At 28.6% G+C, this 13,351-nt stretch overlaps 2 protein-coding genes across 2 annotated transcripts in view; one reads left to right on the plus strand and one right to left on the minus strand.

Moving 5' to 3' along the window:
* Positions 1–201: 201 nt before the first annotated feature.
* On the plus strand, positions 202–1,913 carry Sce (E3 ubiquitin-protein ligase Sce). Its single transcript, XM_014422919.3, has one exon. The coding sequence runs from the start codon at positions 411–413 to the stop codon at positions 1,518–1,520; it is 1,110 nt and encodes a 369-aa protein (XP_014278405.1). The 5' UTR covers positions 202–410; the 3' UTR covers positions 1,521–1,913.
* A 6,195-nt stretch (positions 1,914–8,108) lies between these two features.
* LOC106682186 (papilin) overlaps positions 8,109–13,351 on the minus strand; it is a gene marked incomplete in the record, with an annotated part of 101,084 nt that continues 95,841 nt past the window's right edge. The window contains 3 exon segments of the mRNA XM_067046213.1: positions 8,109–8,993; positions 10,247–10,357; positions 10,936–11,091. Coding sequence (XP_066902314.1) covers positions 8,773–8,993; positions 10,247–10,357; positions 10,936–11,091 — 488 coding nt within the window.

The following is a 13,351-nucleotide window of genomic DNA, read 5'->3' on the forward strand; positions in this document are numbered from 1 at the left end:
TAAGTGTATTGTTTAAATTACCTAGACATACTTCATTAGATATTTGTTTTTTACCTCGTGATAGCTTTTACTTTTTGAATATCTAGATAACTATAAAGCAATTTTTTTTAAAATATTAATTGTTAAAAAGGAGAAAAGGTTTTGTATTCGAAATGAACATTCAGCCTTATTTGAGTAAAATGTTTGTTTAGAAAAACAAGACACTATTAGTAGTATATTATAAAATAAATTGCATCATATTATCTACCTAAAAAATATTTTTGTTTCTTTAACTGCCTGCAGGGTTATTTGTGTGCAACACTGAGGGGTTCTAGACTGACCTGTTTGTTTATGTTGTGTGAGTTTACTATGTGTTTGTCTAAGTGATTCTGGACTGTGTTTCATTTATTCTTGTTTTGATAATTGGTGAAATGGCTTCGGCAGAACAATTAGGTTTAAATAAAACGTGGGAGTTGTCCTTATATGAGCTCCACAGGACACAACAAGAAGCTATTACCGACAATACTGAAATTGCTGTTTGTCCACGAAGTTTACATAGCGAACTTATGTGCCCGATATGTCTGGATATGCTCAAGAAAACTATGACTACCAAGGAGTGTTTACATAGGTTCTGCTCAGATTGTATTATTACTGCATTGAGATCAGGTAACAAAGAGTGCCCTACCTGTAGGAAAAAGCTTGTGTCTAAACGTTCATTACGTCCTGATCCTAATTTTGATCTGCTTATTTCTAAAATATATCCCAGCCGTGATGAATATGAAGCTCATCAAGTAAGGGTTCTAGAAACACTCAATAAAAACCATAGTAGGGCAGCTTTGATGTATTCTATTAACGAAGGTATTAAAGTTCAAACACAGAACAGATTACAGAGGTCTAAGAAGTCTACTAATGAAACTGAACAAACACAAGGTAATTCTCAGGATGTCAACAGTAATGATTCTAAACCACCACCTGCTACTAGTCAGCCTAATGCCTCGAGTGCAGGAACAACTAAATCTGATTCGCAGACTTCTTTCAACCTGCAAGTATCAGCCATGTCCAATGAAGATTCTAATGGACCCAAAATGCCTAAGAGGCCGAAACACGAGGTTACATCATCTGAAAATGATTCTGGTGATTCTAGTATGGATGCTTCAGCTGGTCATGAATCTGCAACAGAAGGAGAAGGCCCATCTGATATGATGACCCTTGATGAAATAGAACTTGTTTTCATGCCCCATCCTACTGAGATGACAAGTGAAAATAGCCTCATGAAGGCCCTCAAGGATAATGCTATTCGTTATATAAAAACTACAGCCAACGCGACGGTTGATCACTTGAGCAAATATTTAGCTACTAGGCTCGCTCTAGATTTGGGATCTGAACTACCTGAAAGGTCTTTAAATTTCTGTATCTATGTATCACCTAATCAAGGACAGTTTGTACTCCTCAATGGTTCTCAAACATTACGTTATGTGAATGAGAAATATTGGAAAATCAATAAGCCTCTTGAAATGTATTATTCGTGCAAGAAAACATAGCTAACAAAGAAACAGAGGAAGTGACGTTCAAAATAAGTATGGTATATAGTTATTGGAAATACTTAACCTTTTTGTGGATTGGTTTTTGTTATAAAAGTTAATCATTAAGAGTGACCAGAAATTGGATATAATGGGTTAAGTATATTTTAAGTTAAATATTCCATTAATAAATAACAATCTGCTCAATAGTATTATTATTCTACAGTTAAGAATAATTCTGGAATGCAATTGTATATAGGTACTGATTGATATTTATTCAACTTTTTTTTTTTGTTTTTAAACTTTGTTTATTTTTATTATGGAACCTTTTGAAAAGATCATTGCTGCTGTATTTAGTATTAAGTTCATTGTATATATGTACAAAACTTACAAATAAATTGTAAATAGAATTAACTCGTTTACAAATAATTTCTATAGCCCTGTGATAATGAACTTTGTATATTAAATAAGTGATGAAGTTATTTTGCCTAATGAAATAAGCTATAACAAAGCAAATGTTTCTGAAATAATTTATAAAATTAAAGCTGTGAATAAATAGCAGAAGTAGGAATCATTTTTAATAAAGCCCCTCATGATCAAGAGTTGTCCCAAGTAGTGAATATTTCTTCGAGTCAAATATAACTTTGTAGAATGAAAAATTACTGTTATTAATCAAAATGTTTTTGTGCTCAAGTCTCGAGAATATTACTAACTAGATATCAGAAGAAATTATCTCAAAAGGAGAACACATTTAATGGTTACTTGTTTATCTCGCTTACATTTTGTGCCAGATTGTATTTCATCTTCTGGGTTATGGAGGTACATGTAAGAACAGTATTGATTGTGTGTTCTTTCAGTTTGATGTTTCATACTCAACAAATGACCTGAATCATACATATTTACATTTTTCTTTCATTATTTAATTAATTTCTAGCAAATTATTTATTATATACACATTATTGTAACTGATCTTGTCCTTTCTAGAATTTCTTGGTCTGTTATTATGCCTCTTAACTCTTGAGCTTATATATTTTCTACTAATTTTAAAAACAGTTACGGGATTAATTAATTCCATTTTTCTTGTGTTTTCACTATATATCTGTAATTTATTGAAACAAGAATTTTTCATTTTTATTCTGTTATTATTTTTTTAGCATAAGAATTTATGTAGGAAGAAGAAGATTGTAAGACTTTATGAAGTAGATTGTAGGAGGATAGTTTGGGTGGAGGTCAATATAGGTATCAAAGTAGTAAAAGAAAACTATTTATTGTTAATCAACATTTTGCCCCACTTTGCAGGGCAGTCAGAATGGAGTACTCAGAACAACTAGAGACTGGACAACAGTCATTCTGACAGCCCTGCAAAGTGGGGCAAAACGTCGATTAACAATAAATAGTTTTCTTTTACCATTTTGATACCTATATTGACCTCCACCCGGACCATCCTCCTACAAGAATTTATATAATTATTTAGTGTCCTAATTTTTTCAAAAATGTAAGACCTAGGAGTGCCAAAGGGAAAAGTAAAAATGCATTTTAATACAATTGCAAAATGCAATACATTCTGGAGGAAAGTAAAAATGCTGTTATTTTCTACAACTCCTAATATTAATTACTGTAATATTATGATTCATGTTAGAATAAAAAAAAATAAAAAAACTTTCTTTAATCCAAGAGCTATGGGACCAGAGATCGGTTGGATTTTAGAACTATATCAAAACTTTTTTAAAACAGACAAAATACCATATAAATGACTTCTATCTAATAAAATTTCAACAAGGAAATTTAAAGTTGGAAATTATAATTTGTTTTAGAAGTATTACTTATGGCCATGTCTTAAATTACTTTTATCAATAAAATTTTGTAAAAGCAGGCATTAAATTTTTTTAAAGTCCTCTCCTCAGTCTACCTATGTTCCTCATATGCATCATATTAGAGCTGTATTCTACTGTAATTAAATAAAAAATATTATATTAAGTACCAACCCCATAGGATATAGGTAAAATAAGACAACAATTTATACATATTTCTTTTTTACTTTTCTATATTTTCTCTTATTTATAAAGCATCTCGAATAAAAATAGGAATCTCATTAAGATTTAATTTTGTGTGTCATGAAGCAAACGGTAAATATTTATCTAACACTGGATTTTGAGTTAGAATATAAATGAAACCATAGAATATTTATTTTATTGATTTAACTATCTTCATTCCATAAAGATATTATCTAAGAGTGATAGTAGTTATTACTCTTTAATTGTTCTGTTATTCCTTATTATTAATTTTGTCCAATCCTGTTCCAGAAGGGAAATGATTAAATTAAAATTTTCTAGGAGCTCAGTCAGAATATTCAGGACAGAAAATTTATGAAAATAATTTAAGTAAGGCATTCAGTCATAAAACCTGATAACTGACAAAATAAAGCAATATAAAATGTTTTGTCTCCTATTTATATTAATAAATTTACTTTAACCTAATATAAACATTATTTTGTTAAGAAAACCAATTTCTCCAAGATTCTTTTAAAAATTTATGAAAACAGTCTTTAAAAAGAAACGATGATGCTAAAAACATAAAACAATGTCTTCACACATCTTTTAGTATGTTAAATTTTGTTTTCTCATTTCTATTTGTATGTGTTACTACGTCTCCTGTCCATTTTTAACTTAATAGTTTGCTTAATCTTTTTATATTCTTATTATTGTTTATTTTATATTAATATTATTTTATTTCTTCTTTTCTTTCATTTGTATATGATTTTATTTTCACTTATTTTAATATAATTTTAATCATCCTTAATTTGTTTTTTGTTTCTTTTTAGCTCTAAAAAGTGGGTGGAAACGTCGGCAAATAGTTGTTAACTATTTTTGTTTTCTTTTGACCACACCCTTGACCATCTTCATAATTTAAAATAATATGATTAATTATTATATATATAAAAACATACAATTTTTTAGCTGTTTTATGACTGATTAACTCTATTATAAAAAGATTGGAAACCATGAAATAAAAAAATTTTAATTTTTGGAAAATTAATAAAAATTTCATAACAAAGATGAAGTTTAGAGGAAAACAAGTGGACAAAAATTTTACAGCAAGAAATAAGGTCAGTAAAATGCAGGATATAATATACGGAAATTGATTGATAATTATGATTTATGAAATATTATATTTATTCCCAAATTAGTTATCTTGAATTTAGTTCAGTATGACTTATAATTATTTCCTTGAAGAAAAAAATTGTTAATAAAATCATGTATCAATGAAATAGCCTAGGGTAAAATTCTGGCTAGGCAAACTACAAAATAATTGTCAGGAAGGAATCCTAACAAAAGCTTCTTCAGTTTACAAATTCCTTGAAAATGAATACCTGAAATGCATCATGGGATAAATTAAGCAGTTTAATTACATCATATCCTTAGGAAACTGGAAAGACCAAATAAGTGGAGAAGATGGTTAGGGTGTGGTCAGCAAATATACAAAAAATTATTTATTCGTGCCGACGTTTCAACCTGATTTTCAGGCCTTCATCAGGGCTATAAAACAAAAAAATATAACAACCATCATTCAGAGAAACATTAAAATAAAAATAAATAATAGTCATGGAAAGATAAAAGTCAGATACTTCTTCAAATGCCCTTCATGGGTTCTTACTGCTCTCATTTATTTTTCACTTGGATGTAGAAGTATGGAGGGGTTAAACTGATAGGAAAAGTGAAGCCAAAAAGGTGGGCCAGGAGTGTGACAGCGGAGTACAAGCCAATCATCAGCTTCCTTCTGTTCCAGTTTAGTTTACAATGGCGGATATTATTAACCTATACACAAACCTCAGCACTGTGAGCAGCACCTTTTTGGTTATTTGTATGCTTTAAATGAGAGTAGGGTTATGCCGCCCCTCCTCCCCCTAATTTTGCATCATCAAATGAACAGGCTACCTTTTTCCTATCATATGTATATACAAACCATATTAAAATACAAATAAGTATTTGCCTATGGCTTGTACTAAATTATGCATACGGTATTCCTTACTAGATGAAAGAATAATGTACATAAAATTTAATTAAATTTAGCTAAGTTATACATAAGTACTGATGAACCTCCAAATGATCAAGGGCTTATCGTTCATACTTATTGCATATTACACACAATTTTTAAGATTACACTGTTTCATGAGAATATTTTGTATGAATGATTATAATTTACATAAAATAATGGTATTTTATATTAAGTTGTTTAATACATTCTGTAGAAAAATGTCTCTAATCTTGACTTTTTTAATAAAACAATCGCCAAAATTTTTCCTTACTCAGAAATTTATAATCATCTATTACCATGTACAGTAAAAGAGACTATTCACCATGTATCAGTACATTTTCGGATAGGAGGTAAAAATGATCAAGTAAAACTTTTGCAAAGATGATATTTGTTGCTGTCTATCAGCGCTTTTAAAACAAATCTAGGCTTGATAAAATTATCAATAATTTCATGATTTTTCCAATACTGTTACTCTTACCTCTATTTGACAGTATCAAAACCTCTTGCAGGGATCTAACCAGTACCTTGTTTTAGTTTCAGGGGCGAGACTGCCGTACAGGTCCCAGTGTGCTCGGTTTGGAACGTTGTGGGTTTGATTCCCACCTGGGGCAGTTAACATTCATTTTTCTTTGGTCCTGAGGAATGAATCTTGACACTCCCACCTTGGTTAGTACGCAGCGGCAATTCAGGTAGTAGTGATCTAGTGGTCATGTGGCAAAAAGGACCACTAGGCCCACTTGCCGGACTTGTTCCCCCTCCAAATACCAGGACGTCCCAGTATTTTAGTTTCACTACAACTAGAGTGCTATAGGTAATTTTTTTAAAAATAATAATAGACTAGAATGGTGCTTTTTATACAGGTGGCAAGAAGGAACCAGTAACTAGGGGATAAATGGTTGAGTAAAAAAATCTAATATTTTTAAGGATGACTTTAAAAATATATGAAGATCAGGTTATAAAATGGTGCCGCCTGATTGATGTATTGGAAACATCTGAATGAATCTTCATAATAGTATCAGCAATTCATACATATATTTCAGTTAAAAGTTGAAGAAATATTTGCTACTTTCACTATGATAGCTATGCCTACTAAAAAACAAAAAAAGTTCATTCAGTGTCCAGGATGATACCTTGACAAGTCTCTCTCCGCAATTTTACCAAATAATAAATCTAATTAAAAAAATTGAATGGTAGCCCTTAAAATGTCTAAAAAAAATTAAACTTACTTTGTTGATATTCTACCATCAATAGGATTGGCAGTTGCTCTGAAATATCTAGCTACAAGTGATTACTGGAGTTGTGTACTTGTTAAGATTATTGAAGCAATCGATTTACTCAACTATGTAAAACGATAATTTGCAATATAATGTTTCAAAATAAATTTCATTGAATTATGAGAAATATTTTAATTTAAAATTATTATAAGAAATATTTCAATATCGATATGATTAAAGTTCTTAAATTATACTTTCAAGTAAATATTAACTATTTATTGTCAACAAGACAGATAAATATTATAAAAAAGAAGTCTTATAAAGAATTTTCTTAAGGAACAATAAATGAGCAACTAATTAAAACACCAAATAATTTCAGTCAATTGCTTCTGGATCACTTGATGGAAAGTTAAAATTTTCCATACACAACAAACGTTATTTTCCATTTGGAATGAAAAATAGTGATACAAGACATCAAGTTTTTAAGTCATACTGTCTGAATTTACCATTTATTCCGTCAAATTATAATAGTTTAGAGAATCCTTGCTGACAACAACTGTATAATTAATTATGTTGCCTAGTCTGCACTTACTTTAACGTAAATTTTGTCATTTCATATTTAAATTTACCCATAATTCATAAAGTAAACTTTTGTTTGGCGGACCTAACTCATCTTTGTAACAGGATAGACATTTTGTCTACCTTTTTTGATTCTGTCCAGTACAAAATTATTAGTCTTGAATAGACAGCAATACCAACTTGCTCTTCAATTATTCTCATTCAACTAATTTGATACGAACTCGAGATTAATAATTTTGTACATTTCCTCCGTTTACTCTCTAATTAACCAGTTGCTCTGCGGACTGGGAGGACATTTTGTAATCACCCAAGTTACAAATAAAATAATTCTATGCCCTACTACAACTTTCTTCAGTTCTTAAATAAAATATTCTTTATTTATTATGAACATGAAATCTTTCAAAGAAAATAGCTTTAAATTCATAAAGATTTATTGCAGTCAAATACACCTCTTTATTAAATTTTTTAAAAATAATTTTAAATATTATAATTGATATAAATAAACATATAAAATATGGTAGAAATAAATGACACAAATTTTATCTTTATATGTATCTATATTTATATGTACATTAAATGAAAAACTTTCTGGTTTTCTTTAATCGAAATTAGTAAGTCAACAGAACTATTTTGTTAATTAAAACTAAAAATATGTATTTATTTTACACAATTATTCAAAAAAGAATTATCTGCTCAATATTCTGAAAATCTAAAGTAAATCACAGTATACAATAAGGCACAATGATTTTAATATATATATATATATAAAGGAATTATACTATTTCACTTAAAATTAAAAATCTAGCCCATGGTCTATTCATTTCATAACATTCTGTATTAACAAATGACTTAGAAGTAGCGTATAACTTATTTGTACACTTCCAATAATACATTGATCTATGTGAAATACAAGCGTCGCATGGACATTTTTTGACTTAATACTAACAATTTTAAATATAAATATCAAAAAATTACATACATTGTACTATCACTTATTCACATATATTATTTCTTAAATAATAAATTACACTTATTTCTCTATGTATAAAACAAATACATAAGTATATGTATCGGCATTCGCCAGTTATAATAGTGGCAGTGAACCCACTGATCTATCTGGGTTAAAAAAAAATTTAAAGGAACAATAAGGGTAACATTTAACATGTTATATAACAACTAAAAATGGCTTCAGGCCTTCCTGAATACTGTCCTATATACGATATACGATTCTTTTAACTTTGTATACGATTATACAACAAATAAAATTTCATAGATGGTTCTAGTTAAACCAGAAACAACAGATATATATATATATATATGGTCTCACCATTGATATTTATAAATGCAACAACTAAATTGAAATTACATGTTGCTAACAATGTTACAAAAATATATAAAATTTATGGTGAATGCATTATCAGTATTTGAAAAGTTGAAAAACACTTTTATACAGAAGGTAATAACCTGAAGTGAGTCAAGCGTTCTGGAATGAACCTCTTTGTTCTCGCCCAAGGGCCATTGGATCCATCAAGAGGTAGCTGGCCTGCTTCAGTGCATGACTTGCAGCAGAACTTGGCATAGAATTTATGATTGCAATACTTGGCCTTAATGATGAGTTTACAATTCGCCAGGAATGGTGAGTCAGTACAGTTTGGATGAATCATTTCTAAAAATTAAAAAAAGTATTCGTCAATTTTTAGAATATAAAAACAAAAATCTGTAACATAATACCCCATGACAGGATTTAAATACTTGGTAAGAGTGTATTTTTTTTTTTTATGAAGAGTTGTACGATAAGGTAATATGTGTATTATTCTAATGAATATTTTTTGTACAATGTTTTATTTAATTACTTAAAATGCTTAGGCATTTTTATCTCCATGAATTTACTAGTTTGGTACAAAATATAATTAACATAAAAAATACACTTCAAAAAAATAGAGATATTATATAAACAAGCACACAAACAAAGTTTCTCTGCGGGTGAGTTATGGAATAAAGAAGTAGACCAAGTACTTTATTCTACCCGCATATTTCAAGATTCCCAATGCTAATGTTCAAGGTTTAAATACTGAAGTTCTATCTAAAACACAATTTTACTTCATCTATCACCAAATGATAACTAAATTTGTTATAGCCATAGAATATTTATGGAAGATATAATATTTTTTCATCTCACTAATATGTTCCTCCTACAAAATTGACATATTTATGAAAATAAATAAAAACTTTGTTATTTAAAAGCTATATCAAAACATTTAAAGCACTAATTGTACCTTTCACATCATTAATTTAACAAAATACATTTTTTCTTTCTCCCATTTCAGCTCTTAAGTCTATTATTAAAAATTTATAATTGTTAAAAAATTGCCTATATTTAACAGATGAGAATCCATATGTAATAATAGTAATAATAATGGAACTAGGTTATTACGTTATGGCACCTAACACCTAACACGCAACATAACCTAACGTTATGGTATTGGTCTCACCCAGTTGAAAGCTCTATCAAAAACATATAATTATTATTATTATCATGACACTATGGTACTACAACAACCCGGGCCTCCTCCACCACAGCCAACCAATCTGCACGGTCTCTCTCTTTCTCTTTCCATCCTTCAACAATTAACCGCATTAGATCCTCCTTCACATCTTCCAGCCATCTGATCTGAGGACGTCCTTTTTTCCGTTTTTCATCTGATTTCAAATACAGAGTATCTTCTTGGATATCCTTTTAGGGATTTCTCTAGGATAGGCTGAACTGGCGAATAGTCATTGAGGAGACCAAGTGTCATGCTTGCCCGTAGTGCCACTGAATAGCAGTAGTAAAAAGTATTGTATTGTATTTATTTATAGTCATAAAACTCTGTATTTGCTACAACCAATTAATTGAACAAATAATAATTCGATAATTACCTTTAACATTTATTAGAACTGAAGTTTCGGCAGTAGTATACCCATTGTCAGCAATGCACTTATATTCTCCTGAATCTTCTTTCAGGACCTTAGTTAAGTATAATGTGTCACCTATAAAATATAACAATATTTTAAGAAATTACTAGATAAATGAAATAAGAAATTACAATATTTATTTACATTAATTCTCGGAACTTCTATTTTTGAACAAATTTGTTGGTATTTAATTTTCTTCAAAATTTATTTATTGAACAACATATTTCATTAGTATTCAAGAAAAGTTAGTAATGAGATATGTAAAATAGCATGAAAATATAAAATCAAACAACATAAGTGCTTTCTATAAGCCATGAATAACATAATCATTAATTAATAATCATGTTCAAAATCAAATTAAGACCGAACTGATGAAAAAACAGTTGGTAGTATTATTCAATTTTAATTCATGACAGTTGCATATTACAGTTTTTAAAAAGTGCTAATCACAATATATCTAAAAAATGTTGAGCATGGTCTCTGACATTTAAAATGGATAACTTTTATTCCCTTTGATTGATTCAATACATATATGTACTTATATTATATTGATATAAATATTTATGGAGTAAAACAGCCTTACAAGATTACATATTTAATATTATTGCCCCAAAGCAGATATTAAAAAAAAAAAAGTATATCAAAACTGATACCTGAAACTGAAATTCTTTCCGTAGATTCAATTGGATTAGAGTCTTTATACCAAGTTACCCTTGGTCTCGGATCTCCAGAAACATCACATTTCAGATGGAAGTTAGATCCAGCATTCACGTCTTGTGTTCCGCTACTAATGTTTGCTCTTACAGGGACTGCAATTATAGAGGAAAATATAAATAAATAAAGTTCTTCATTAGTCAAAGAGATAGAAGCAAACGTTTAAAAATTACGCAGAAAATATTTTTAATTAATGAAAATTAAATTTTAAAAATTCTTCAATAATTTTGCTAGTGGTGTGTAGTATAACGTTTAGATACAATACAATTGCGAAAGATAAATAAATGTTATATTGTCTGTATTTATTATTGTTTTTACTTGCTACTAATATTTATTCTTCTTATTACTTTTGAGACTTACAACATTTTGAGGCTAAACAGGCCTTACCAAGAAGCTAAAATTCATTGATAAAAACTTAGAAATTAATAAAAAAATAATTCAAACCTATACCTTATCTAAAATTAGAAACAAATAATAATTTTTTTTCATCATTTATAAAATGAATAAAATATTAAAGATATTTATTTAAAATAAAATGTAATAAAATTAAAAAACAACCAAACCTCTACTTCAGTTAACCCCTTAACTTGTATGCTTGAGTTAATTCAAGCTCGCTAAACAGGTCAAACTGTGCACACTCGAGATAATTCGAGCAGCATTGTATTTTATGCTGCTATAATTTTTCAGACTCGAATATAATCGAGAATTTGGCCTATGTTTACATAGAGAGCTTAGGTATTAATACCGATATCCAAAATTAAAATGCTTATTATTTTTGTATTTTTAAATTTTTTTGCCAAGACAATGTTCTAAATTGTATTTTTTTTAATTAAAAAAAAATTGATTTTTTTTGGCCAGTTTTTTCCAAAAAAAAAAGTGTTAAGGGGTTAAAATTAGAAAAAAAAATTTTTTTTCATCATTTATAACCTAAATTATAATAATACGTAATGATAAGGGGATTATACTGAAACCTTTGAATTAAATAAATAAAAAAAAATATGTGATAGAGAAATTGAAGGAATCAGAAAATATCACCTCCAAAATCACCTCTTATCAAAACTCTAGGTCCGACAAGGCAATCCTCTACCTAAATTATGTTGGTCTACCCTGTTCAACTATAATTAACTTTCTAGTGACTAAATCACATATCTTAACATACCCACTTTGAATATTGCGACGTTACTTCAATTATATAAACAGAGTGCATGCTACACCATTCTGAACTATACTGCTTCCTAAATTTTCTAATGAGCTCATCTCTTCTCAGGCTAAATATGCCTTAAAGAGGTTTAAAAAAAAAAAAAATAAGCCACTGTGTTTCAGATAAGTGATAAGAAAGTAGACAAATTCTTTGAAGTCTTTTGTTGAACCTTTCATTAATTCCCTAACCTGATCTAAGGGTAACATTAAAACTGTTGATTAAGTATTAATCTATCATATTAAAGTTGAATTCTAATTTAATTGTTAATCAAAAAATAATAATGGATACCTAGAGCAAGGAGGAAAATAGCTATAAGAAACATTGCAACGATCACTGACATATAAAATTACAATAATCAGTTAAGTGAGGAAAAGCTAGCAGTAAATTTCTCTGCCAGCAGTGTCAGCGTTCCACATTTTTTGCTAACCTTAGTTTTTTTTTTAAATAACAGAATATCCCAAATTGGGTAATACTCATTAATTGGATTGAATTATAATAGAAAAGTAAATCTTATAATTGCACTAAGTCTCATAAAAAGTAGCCTTAAGGGACCATGATGTATAACCATAAATTAAATGCTAATTAAAAATTGAAATTTCATTGACAGTGAATAAATTTTTTCAGCAAAAATAAAAATACTTTGGAAACTGCACTGTCCTAAAATAAGAAAAATCTTATTCTTACTTTTATGAGCATATGTAATATGTAAATATATATATATAATATAAATATATATATTTATATATATAATTAGTACATTTATTGTTTAAACAAGAATTCAAAATTTTTTTTATGTAAAAAAAAAATCAACAAGGAAGGGCTCAGGACAAGAATATGACAAGCCACACAATGAAATTTGTAACAGTAGATTAATTTTTTAAAAAAAAAATACATTTCTTATTCCATAATATTATAGGTAAACATGTAGGAATTATGGGGTTAGACTAACAAACACAATAAATGGCTATAAGCTATGTAGAGAGACAAGGGAGGATTTTACATAAAATTTAAACTGTCTTCAAAATAGTGGCTTGTCCATTGAAGATCACAATTATTTCATTACCCTTCTACTGTAAATTAACTTTATTATACATATAATAATAATAAAAAATTAACTTTTACTTTAACAATAACCACATACATAACAAACATAT

Source organism: Halyomorpha halys, unplaced genomic scaffold (assembly GCF_000696795.3).
Source record: "Halyomorpha halys isolate HHAL.00 unplaced genomic scaffold, Hhal_1.1 Scaffold394.1, whole genome shotgun sequence".
NCBI classification, from domain to species: Eukaryota; Metazoa; Arthropoda; class Insecta; order Hemiptera; family Pentatomidae; genus Halyomorpha; species Halyomorpha halys.